The sequence below is a fragment of the Apiospora kogelbergensis genome, assembly GCF_038363985.1.
Source record: "Apiospora kogelbergensis strain CBS 113332 chromosome Unknown utg000001l_segment0_segment0, whole genome shotgun sequence".
In the NCBI taxonomy this organism is placed as follows: Eukaryota; Fungi; Ascomycota; class Sordariomycetes; order Amphisphaeriales; family Apiosporaceae; genus Apiospora; species Apiospora kogelbergensis.
In genome coordinates, this window is record NW_027117418.1 from 3,384,445 (window position 1) to 3,396,268 (window position 11,824).

General features: G+C 53.6%; 1 protein-coding gene across 1 annotated transcript; it reads left to right on the plus strand.

Annotated features, from left to right (window-relative positions):
• Positions 1-8,392: 8,392 nt before the first annotated feature.
• PG998_001068 (uncharacterized protein) lies at positions 8,393-10,018 on the plus strand (the record flags this gene model as incomplete). The annotated part of the gene is made up of 2 exons (XM_066867886.1): positions 8,393-8,663; positions 9,060-10,018. 2 exons carry the CDS (start codon positions 8,393-8,395, stop codon positions 10,016-10,018), a joined length of 1,230 nt encoding a protein of 409 aa, XP_066736301.1.
• Positions 10,019-11,824: the final 1,806 nt, after the last annotated feature.

Below are 11,824 nucleotides of genomic sequence, written 5' to 3' on the forward strand. Positions count from 1 at the left end.
AAAGGGTCGGGCGGGATTTGATTGGTGTTGTGGCCGCGATAGGGTGATGGGTACAGACATGCCTCTCGATGGACTGCACTCAGCTACTGCAGCTTTGTGCCGCTGAGAACCAGCCGATAGCCCGTACCTGCTGATCTCTCGGCACACACCTCTTCTGATCAATATCTGATCAATATCTGAAACCGAACAACGTGCAGATGGCTGACGCCTCTATCTGCAGGTCTGGCATAGCGGGGCTTGGATGACGGCCGGCCTATCCAAGAAGCAGGGCCTAAGCTGCCTAAGGGCCTATCCTCTCACGTACACGCACACACTTACTATTGCGATATCATCATTCCGACCTTCCTTCTCCAGATGGTGCAGCAGATGGAGACCGGCTTACATCACAAGAGACCACTTCCCCTCACTCAGGTGCCAGTTCTGTCCTACACTACTACTGGTGTATATTGCGTGCCTGTAGCAGCTTCAGGGAACCTCCCTGAAGACATCCAGAGATCTACTAGGCTACTGGCACCACTTGTATGGGACAGGCAAGATAACGTTGGGACCTGCAGATGTCGTCACAAACTCAAGCACTTGGTGATCGCAAAAAGCAATTACCCACCAGGAAAGGAACCCTTTGACAGCCCGGAAGACAATTCCATCTCGACTTCCAAAGAGGCATGCTTGCATGTGTGCGGAGTATCTGAAACCCCCATACATACACCATCCCCCACGCAATCAGACGCTCTCCCGTTGACTTTGAGTACCACGTCCTGACGCAAACCTGCGAATATAAGATAACGGGAGACGAAAAGTCAATTGCGGTCTCGTACCTGCTTGGATTTTCTCTCCATCTACGCAAAGAGCCATGGCGTAAGCACTCTGTTCTCATTTCAGCTTCTTGTCCGTATCGAACGGCCTCATCGGGAGGATCAACTGGGTCCTGCGTTCATGTACATACAGTAGACATAAAGTTGTAATTACCGTCATGCCGATCTTTGATCATCCCATCTATCTACCGTCGTAGCGTAGATTGTATAGTGAACCGATGACGGAACCCGACCGCACACAGACTCGATGGTAACACGCAATGATCACTGGGTCTTCTTTCTACGACTGCGACGTTTGTAATAGGCAGTATGTCACTTCCGTGTGATGGGCTTGGTTTCTGTGTGTTTAGGCTGGAGCCCTGGAGCCCTGCGGCGAACGGCCTGGCCATTGCTGATTAGGCGTTGACGTTTGCTCACCAAACCACGGGGTCCCTTGTATTTATGACGATCGCCTATTGCGGTCCGTTGCCGGCTCCCCATCATACATACATACATATGTAGGCAACGGCTAGTGATTTACGGAGTAGTCGTCGCAAGAATGCCTGATATCCTAGGCAATAAAGTCGAGGAAAGAAATGGCGGTGCGACACCGAGAGAACGCTCTGCTCTCTCTCTCTCTCTCTTTCTCTCTCGCCTTGCCAGTCATGCACCCAAAACATGTATCCATCCGGCTGTAACTAGTAGAAGAGACAACAACAACCAATCATTCACGTAAGAACAACAATAATGGTTCGGCGTAGTCCGAGTGATCAAATTATCTGGTGAAAAGTTTTGCCCTGGGCCTGTCATTGCACCGAAACATTGACGGGTTTGGAGCAGGCGGTATGAGATGCCTATCCACCTGTTCGTGAGCCCTCGCCAGCAACCTTGAGGGTGTGCATTACATTGGAGGTCAATGGCCCCATCTGGGAATAGGCTCGCCAGCCAACGGCGCCCCTGCCTCGATGGGGCCGACGGGCAGCGGGTGGTGGCCGCGCTCCCCATCTCCAGGTGGTGATGGGCGGCATTACTCAACCCATGGAGCGATAGAGTGCAGCTTTATCTGCCTTCTCGGCACGTGTATCTCTGGACGTACGATGCTGCAAGGTATACTTGAAGCCGCTCAGGTGTCAAATTTGCCGTAACATTCGATACGCATGACCGGGTGGGGGTGTTATGGATGTACGGGGCTTCTAGAAGGTTTCAAAGCACCTGCTCTTGACCACTGGGAGTCGTCCCCGGCCCGGTGGGCCAGCGACGAAACCCTGCACCGAACCCATGGCAATATTGCTTGGCTGCCCACGGAACAATCGAAGCCTGCGGACGTGCTTCCAAGGAATCTCCAGAACAATGTCACATGCCCGGACAATGTAACCCGATGAAGGTGAGCTGGATCACAGGTTGGCTTCAGGCGGCTTCAGATGGCTTCAGCTCTGGCTCGAGGCTCCTGGCAGTCTGTGTAGACACACCGGAAGGCCAACGGATAGCCCCCTCTGTACCTGATCGTCAGGGTCCATGGACCACGGTAGCCTGGTGTAGGTAGTACTACATGGAGAGGCACAAGTCTGGCCGGACGGGCTGTAGACTGGTAGGAGACAGCAGAGTGATATTCACCTTGGGGGACGAGCTTCTTTACACGACTCAATTGCGGGCTATCGTCCGATGCTGGGTTGAAGGCTTTCGCCACTCGTTGGTGATTGTCGTACAACAGAACACACTTAGCAGACCGAAGAAACAGCTTCCGGATCTGGTCTACTGGGTGAGTGTATAGGCCCGAATTTGTGCAAGACCCTTGCACTTGGGTGCAATTCCAAGCCCATAAGTTTCTGGAGTTGTGCGACCGGTGTTGCCCGTGATTGGCCCAATATTTGCCGGTCAGAGATCTTCTGGAAAAACATCCCTACGTAGCAGTGCTACAGCGTCGGGCCAGCAGGGCCCTGGTTTCCCCTGGGCCTGCTCATTACAGGCCCTTGAATCAGGCCCCGTCATCCTTGATTCCCCGGCAGGCCGGACTCGTTGCCAAGACCTCGTTTTGATAATGGAGACGTACTAAGGACCAGGGTCAGGCCTGACCTCTTGTGAATCTGGGGTTCGACATGAGACTTGTCATCGCTTACAATTTTAAGTGGCGGGCAGCTACTGTACCTGTCCACGAGCGGGCCGCCGTGGTGTTCGTGACATTGCCTTTCGAGATCTTGAGTGGAACGGCCTATAGAAGCACGGTCAGTCTGCTGTCGTTTGCTTATATTGGACAACGTTGCGGTGTAGTTCTTCGTTGTCCATTGCTGCATGGATGGCTTTTCAGAACGGTAAAACGAAATATTGGATGGATTGGCATGCTCGTAGATTTCCCACCCCAAATGAGCGACGGCGGAATTGAGGCTGGACGGTGGAAGGATCGGTTAGTGCATTTCCACGGATCGGATTTGGTAATCACCACGCCGACTGGACTGACTGACTGACTGACTGACTAGAGGACCAGGAATTCACCCCAAAGGTATCGAACCGTCCAGCCGTCACCCCAGAGGTAGCAGACCCATTGCCCAATAGTACGTGGTAGTACGTAGAAGCTATCTAACGGAGAGGCTAGCGAGGCCCAATCTATCCATTGACTTCCGACAGAGGGAGAGAAACCGAGAGAGAATGAGTCGCGAAGGACGGAAGGTCTACCGGCCCTCCCCGTACGACCGGCCAGTGTGGGTCGGAGAAGACTCCAAAATGCGTCCAAGTACCGAATGGGGCAGAGTACAGAAGGAACAGCAGGAGTCGAGAAGAAGATACAGGGTCCGACAGGCCCCTGCCCCTGCCCATGCCCATGCCATTAATGCTCAAGGGATTATCGCTGTAAATCTCTGTTAGCACCTAGCCCATTGAACCCCCGGTCGGGTTCGTCCAGCGATCACTCTGGCCCTGCCTCACGTGCGAAAACGTGCATTGCCAACGAGTAGTTCTGTCGGCTAGCGGAGAGCGAGTGAGTGCGTTCTATAGCCGATGGATCTTGGATGAGGCTTCACCCATCAGGCGGTCTAAAGATGATCTGCGCAAGTCCAGCCTTCCGAGTTGGGGACCACTAGCCCCCAAGGATGTGATGACTATCGACGGGCATGGACGACGACGCAACGACGGGCTACGCTTGACGGTTTTCACAAGTTCCTTCGACCGATCGCCGTCCGTCTCGCCAATTACATGTCGCTACTGCCTGTACCTTGCAGTAGTGAATTTCGCTCTTGTCCATGCAAGCAACACACCCAAAGCTGCCAGGGCCGTGGCATCGGTCTCGGTGTCAAAAGGGCTTGCATGAAAACACGCGTTGATCATTCGTCCGTGGTGTTACAAAAGAACTCCATTCCCGGTGGGGGCCAAGATGGCGTCCAAGATTTGTACACCAATACATTAGGATTGGATAATTAGCTGGCTGCTGGGATGACTGAGCATGTATAAGCGTCGAGCCAACCAGAGGTACCCGGCGCCGAGCCACAAGGGCAATGGGGGGACTGAGATAAAATAATGCCGGATGCACAAAGAAAAACAGGAACCTAAGGTACCATTTTGGAAGATACGAAACAAGGTGGACTGTTCGGCGAAACGAGCCTGAAAGTGTATATTGATTAGCTGATATCACCACGCATACTATATCGGATGGAGGTTTGTTTCATTTACAATACACAGGCCCTCCTTGGGTCCCATACTCTTATGCATAAAGCAGTCGAGTCGTGCGGCAGTATCGTGGTTTGATATTAAGAGGAAGCCGTGAGTAATGCGCATCGCCATTGACAGGCTATTCTGCCATAGAATCCCAAGAATAGCCATGCTATTACAGCCACTGCCATCAATATAGCAGCGGCTCACCTGGAGATGACGCACCTTGATATCCATGTGCGGGGTTATATCGTATGGTCGGCCGGTGTGTTCGACAGCCAGCCCCGAGATGGTGTAGCCGTCGGCAAGATGGCTAGCATGGCACACCATCTCGTATTTGCAGGCTGTGCAACACAGCATGCGAGTCTGTTGTCTGCGGAGGCCGACGGAATGGAAAGTTACTTGGGCCTTGTTGCCTTGAGGTGCAATCTGAACCGGCAGGGACTATTGACCCGATGATTCATTTGAGACCGACTATAGCCTGAAGCACCAGAGAGTGAGGGGATCTTTGTTGTTGGAGATTGATGCATAGTCGTGGCGTTCAAAAAACGATGCTTTTCCGTCCGGGCGGGACTGTAGCGCGCAGCCTCCTCCAGATGCCAGAGTAAGAAAGCCACATGCCACTGTCTACATGCTTTTGCCCGATCCCAAACCGGCACTTTGCAATCGGCATGATGTCAGATTATTTTGGTCCGTTATCCCTCCTCCTCATAAGCTCGCTAGTGGCACCGGAGGCGAGGTCCTCCAATAACTCGTCTTTGCGCCCACGATGCCATATCTGACAGCCAGCACAAAGAGAGTTTCTAAAAATGATAGTCCCTAGAATAGTCCCTAGAATAGTCCCTAGAATAGTCCCTAGAATAGTCCCGACAACTGGGCGTGACGGCGAAAGTCTGTGATGCGACCTCTCGCTGGTCTGCTGTCGATGTTCATGCCGGACGAGTAGAGTGAGAATAGCACCTCCTACCCGCTCCTGGGGACAATCCCATCCAGTAGTAGAGTGCTTGCATGCGCCGTATGCAAGCACGCACACACACACGCACACGCACACACACCCATTCGTCAGGTGTGGGCGCGCTGACTGATGATGCAGCCAACCCAGAGCCAACAATAGAAAATTCATCTTTTCTCCCGACTCCAATCAGCGACGGCGTCATTTTGCCCTATTGAGTGAGTGAGTGAGTGAGTGAGTGCGTAGTAGTAGTGGTCGTCCCCCAGCCCGTCGGGCGGCAGGCCCAATAACCAACCTATGGCTGGCCCTCCCTACGTGCAACCCACCTGCCACCTGCTCACTCGCTGGCTCGCCATGTCATATGTTCCCGGCCGGCAGGCGGTCCAGGTCCAGTCCAGTCCCGCCTGTTTCCTCCCGACCATGCGCGCATAATCAGCCATCTGGCTTACGGCGCGATATTATTATTACACGCACAGCTAGTATGTGCCATGTTGTGATTTATCTGGATTGGTTTTGCCTTTCCCTCTTTCCCTCTCCCTCGTCTGATATGTACATATATGTATGCAAGTATATTCTTAGCACCGGCCACCGGGTGCATTAACTATGACAGGACAGGGTCCACCTACCCAGCAACATGTCATGCTTTAGGTCAAGTCCGTGGAGGCGTGGAGGCTCCCTCTCTCTCACCTCTCTTTCCAGTGCCCGCCCGCCCGCTGCCCGCCCGCCCGCCAGCCAGCGCATGAGAAGAGATCGCCCACTGTTTCGCGTTCCCGGCCTCGTCTCTCCACGGTCACATTCGAACTGACCGTAGTGGTATATCGTGGCTGCCAATCGCTAGAAACAAGCCCGTACCAGCGAGAGGGGACTTCGGCCAATGGTAGCCGGTATCACACGCAGAGAATCTTGCTTGGGTCGGAGAGAAAATGTGAATTCGTACATATATTTGAAACGGAACGCCGTCGGCGCACCGTACCTGCATTCCTCTGGACGCCAGCCAGTCATGTAGCCGTCTTGCACAGGCTGTTTGTCCGGCAGGGGGAGGGTCAGCACAAAGCCCAGCCTATCATGTCTTTATGCCGCCACATTCTCACCGTCCATTCCCTTCCTACCTACTACGTATGTATGTACTATGGATTATTGATGGATGAGCACCATGCTGATGCAGCAGGTGGCAGGGGGCGGTGGGTGGTTGACTGACCGTCCCATTACGACGACTCGTCAAGACAATAGCATGGGCGTTATGGGAGGATTGACAGGTAACCTGCCCAAGGTGGAATGGAACGCTGTTCTAAACCGGCCAAGCTGCAGATAAACTAATGCTGTTATCCTGCACAAATGGTCGTGTAGGTGGGTTAGATTAGTTATGTACACACACACACACACACACACATGCATGTCGTGTCGTGTCGTGTCTGTCTGTCGTGTCGTGTCGTGGTGGTCGAGGTTGGAGGGCGGGTCGGCATGGAAAGAGGAACAGAACAGCGTACTAAGACAAGACAAGCCGCGAGACTGGAGGGACAGCAGGGCCCGAGGAGGGACATTCCGAGTCTTGGACTTGGAGCGACCTCAGTATGCATGTACATGGCTACCTGTACGTAGTATAGTGCCGAATGTATAGTACGGCTCCTCCAGACTAGAAGAGGGGTTCCACCAGACCCAGACCACCGACACAACAAACACACGACGGGGCCAAAGTATCGTCTGATGGGCGGTACTTGTCTACACCCGACCCCTGCACGTATGTATCGCTCGCTCCAATGCAACCTAACCTAACCTACACTAAGCCCGACCAATGCTGCTGGCGGTCCTGGCCCAGCACCACTACCAGCAGCACCCAGCTCGGGTGCCAGTGCCAGGAATAGCATTGCCTCTCTTGGGTGGCTTAGCGTCTCTTTTACACCCGCTCGTCTTGGGTTCCACCATGATCACTAGTCCAGTTCGCTTTTGGAGGGCCCTTGGAGGGCCCTGGTAGAGGCAGCTTGTCAGTGGTTCCCAGCTTGTAAGTGAGACACAGACGTGTGGGTGCCGGCTGGGTCATGCCATCCAGTCTGTGCCTATCAACGGTTTTAATGGCGTTGATCTGTCTTTGCCCTCTCGTCTACTACATTATCTCCCAAGGTCCTCCCTTCAACACGCTCATTTATGGTGCCCAGCATATGATCGACAGATCGCGGACTTTTCCTTCATAACCTATCGGTTTCTGCGTTTCTTCTTGTGACTTGACTTTCTGGAAATCCTTCGACTTCACCTCGAGTTTCCTTCCCTTCATTAGACATACTATCAACTGCCCTCTGCTACACTATACCCCCCTCTGCCTCGTTGTCTCTTCCCAACTACCTAGGTATATCATATAATCTAGACGAGAGCCCCGAGAGGTCAGCCATATGTACAACACCAACAACACAGTCACTCGACTCGACAACTTGTAGACAGTCTTGGATACCAACTTCAAGCCTGCCGTCCATTCCTTCCAACACGGAACCGAACTACCATCATTAGGCCACTCGCCCACTCGATCAAAGCTGTATACTAAACCAATCATACCTAATTGATAAACAAGAGAGGAATCCGCCGGACTTTATATACGCCAACTATATATATATATATCTATATATTGGATACGGACACGAACCAGCTGGATAACAAGACAGGTCGGTCATCCTCGAGGCTCCGTTTGGGGGAACCAGTGGGAGCTGATATATGTGTGCCACTGAACAGAAATGGATCCCAACATGATGGCCTCCCCAGATGATGGGCCCGACGCCATTCTTCTATTACACCCCCGACATGGCTGCAGAGAACCGCCAGCACGGTCACTTCAGCCAGCACCCCGGTGTTCAACAGCAGATGCAGATGTACCCGGTCGTACCTACGCTGCCCTCGACACCCATCTACTCGCGGCCCGGCTCCGCTTGCTCGCAAATGTCGGCACCGACGCCTGTCTTCAAGTCGGTCACATCCAACATGACGCCAGCCGCCTCGCCACGCGCCGCCCCCTCACAAGCCCAACATGTTCCTGCAGGGACATGCGGCCAAGCTCATGCTCGAGACGGAACTGATGTGCGAAGGAGACGGCATGTACTACCCGGCTACTCCGCCGCTGTCCTCTTCGGGCAGCAACATGGGCAGCCCCGGCAGCGGTGACATGCTTGCTACGCCGCTCAACCCCATGTTCTCCGGCCTGGATGGCTACGAGAACGCAAAGCCTGAGATGGAGAACCTGCCCGAGCCGATCGAGGGTCTCGACTGGGCCAGCTGCGGGTCTCCCCCGTTGACACCAGGTTAGTATTTTGATGATTGTTTTGGTTTTGTTCTTTCGGGTTGTGGCGTTGGCACAATCAACCCACTGAATGCAGTGTGCAGCATCAATCGGCCTTGATTGATGTGTTGTGGTTGAGTTGATTCAGCCAAAGCATCGGGCGGTTTTTTGGGCGTACCTGCCGAGCCCCTCCCCTGTAATTCCCATTGATTGTTTGGCCTGCGGGGCCCCCATCGCCAGGAAATTGGATATTGAGCTAACTCGGGACCTTTTTTTCTCAGTTTACCTGCAATCCGCTCAACCCATCAGGAACATCTCGCTTAATTCGAGCGTCATCAGCGATCTCGTTTCTACGACCTCGTGCCCTTCCCTATCCCCCTCCCCCCTCCCTACGCACAGTCGGATGCTTCCGAGCAAGACCTCGATTTCAGCATCGACCCCCGGAATTTGACTGTTGGCGGTGTCAGCTTGGCACCTGAATTTTCCGCTCCTGCTGCGCTCGACGAGTTCAGGGGTGACAACCTCGTGAAGCCTGCCTCAGACACCTTTGAGTTTGACCCCCAAATCTCCCACGGCCTGCCCACATTCGACGATCTGTCGGATCTGGAGTCCGAGGAAGATTTTGTCAACGGACTTGTCAACCTTGGCGGCTCTTCAGAAATCAAGCGATCGCGCTCTGCCACGTGCTCCACCACCTTCTCCTTGGGCGGCGATTCCTTCTTGACTGAGAACAGCCTCTCACCCGAGTCCGAGGATTTTCACTCCGCCAAGAAGCAGAGGACTTCCAAGAAGGACTCCCGCACAACCACGCCCACCATGAACGTCGCCGCCGGTTCCTCTGATGCCGGCCAATCAGGCCAGCAGCCGTCCGGCAGCCACGATGCCAACCAGACTGGCAACAACGACCACACCGCCCCGAGCTCGGATGCTGGCCAGGCATCTGCCACCACACCGCTCCCTGCCCCGCCTACCCGACGTGGCCGCAAACAGTCCCTGACTGAGGATCCCTCCAAGACATTTGTATGCGAACTGTGCAACCGTCGCTTTCGGCGCCAAGAACACCTCAAGAGACATTACCGGTCGCTGCACACCCAGGACAAGCCCTTCGAGTGCCATGAATGTGGCAAGAAGTTCTCAAGAAGCGACAACCTTGCCCAGCACTCCCGCACCCACGGCAGTGGTGCCATCGTCATGGACATGTTTCCAGATGGCGACACCAGCCTGGAGAACATGGGTCACAGTGAGGCTGATTACCACAGCTTTGGCAAGGTCCTTTTCCAAGTCGCTGCCGATATCTCGGGCAGCGGCAGTGATTTCTCCGGGGATGAATCGCCTAGTGAAAGCCTGGACAAGAAGAAGCGCAAGCGCTCCGACTGAGGCTTCGCAAGTTTCAGCTGTACATGACTTTACATAAAATGCCAAGAATCCGCGATATATGGCATATGCCCGACACGACACTCAACGACGACTTATTCATCTCTCGGCCTACCCCGCTATCTTTACGCGGACCGGTCTTCGGGCCAGAAGACGGATGGTTCCCGGACCAGACGTCGCCCAACCAGGAACAACGGCATCTTACCTAGAGGATTGAAAAGTTACATCTGATTTCGCAGCATCAACTTGCCTTCTTGTATCAACTTTCACACAAGACTTTCACAACAACTTCACGGCCATCATCAGAACTTCTCGAGGGAGAGAGGAACACTCAGCAGTCTAGGAGCGACTCGCGAGAAAAACAAAATGGGGGATTAGCGGCGTACACTGGCGACATGATACACACTCTTGCGAATTGTTTGCGTGCTGGAGACGGAAGCACTGCTTGGCCTCTTTGGTCTTTTTTCTACGAATTTTTTGATGGCGGCTTTCCGTACATTACGCTCGTTGTAATGGCTACAGCAGGCGGGCTGGACAGCCGCCCTCGCTATAGGAATCCTCTTCCAGCAAGGGGGATGCAGCTCACCAGGGCAGTTTTCTCGCCTTTGGTGTGGATGAAACTAGGTTCTCTTTCACGACTTCCTGTACTGCGATTGCTCTCAAGCAAGTGTGCAGGCCACAAAGAAAGCTCTCTGCAAGTCTATTCCAGATAGGAAAATTACAACCGTCTGCCGCTGCCAAACAAAAGCCACCCGTTCACTTGTTCCAAATCTTCTATGTGTGTGACATGTATCGTAGAGCGTCCTCTACCCAGCGTGCGATGTTGGTGAATGCCTGTACCCAAGTGCCTGACCCGAATTTGTCGTCGCGTCTCCAAAGGTTCCAGTGCAACGGTTCGACTGTAGTGGGGGTTAGTAGTCGTAAGTAACACCTGCGCTTTCTTCACATCCATCGTTGCCTACGTTGGACACTTGGCTGGGTCTATCTAGCCTCGAGTGTACGAGTAAGTGCCCCTCCCAAAGCGGTATCTGCCAGATCCGAGTCGATCTCTAACCGACAAATAGTAAATTTAGGTCCTCGACTTTCGGCTACTCGAAACGCCGGACTTATCCCAATGGAATGGATTAGGCCGTCCACCATCTACCTACCTGCAAGGTCCCAATAAGCCACCATGGGTCCCGATGAGCAGGCGACGACGGCTTTGTGGACGGCTTGCCCTCGAGATTCAATAGGCAGTAATCCATACTTGGCACTTGGGTCCGTCGACTGGCATGTCACGCAGCTCAAACGGAGTTCCTAGCAGCAGCACGAATGTCACACTCTGGATCAGCTGTCGACGCTATTGCGATGTGCAATGAAAGACGCATTCTCAGCTGGGCTGTAAGCTGTCTAGGCTGTCTATCAATCGGCATGTACATGCTTAGCGAGTACATCCCAACTAACCTACGACGACTTTCAGACTTACCCACCCTTGAAGCTAAGCAAGAAAACACCGGATGCAGGTCGGCTGCTAGGTTAGCTGTCGTGCTACTGTACATACGCATGTATGTATGCACCAAGTCACATCAACGCCAATCCTCCACGAAAGATCCGACGGATCCACGCATTATGCGGGCAGCGTGCGGGAAAACCCTCTTGTTTTTCCCTCAACGCGGAGGGGCAAGTCGCCAAAGTCACGAAACACGCCGACAAACTCGAGTCCCCAAAGGTGAGTCATGACTCGCTGCCCTCAACTTAAACAAACAAGCCCCCGCCCATTGTTTGGAGTTTCAGATGCTGACATCTCAACCTACCACTAGGGCCGCCCAA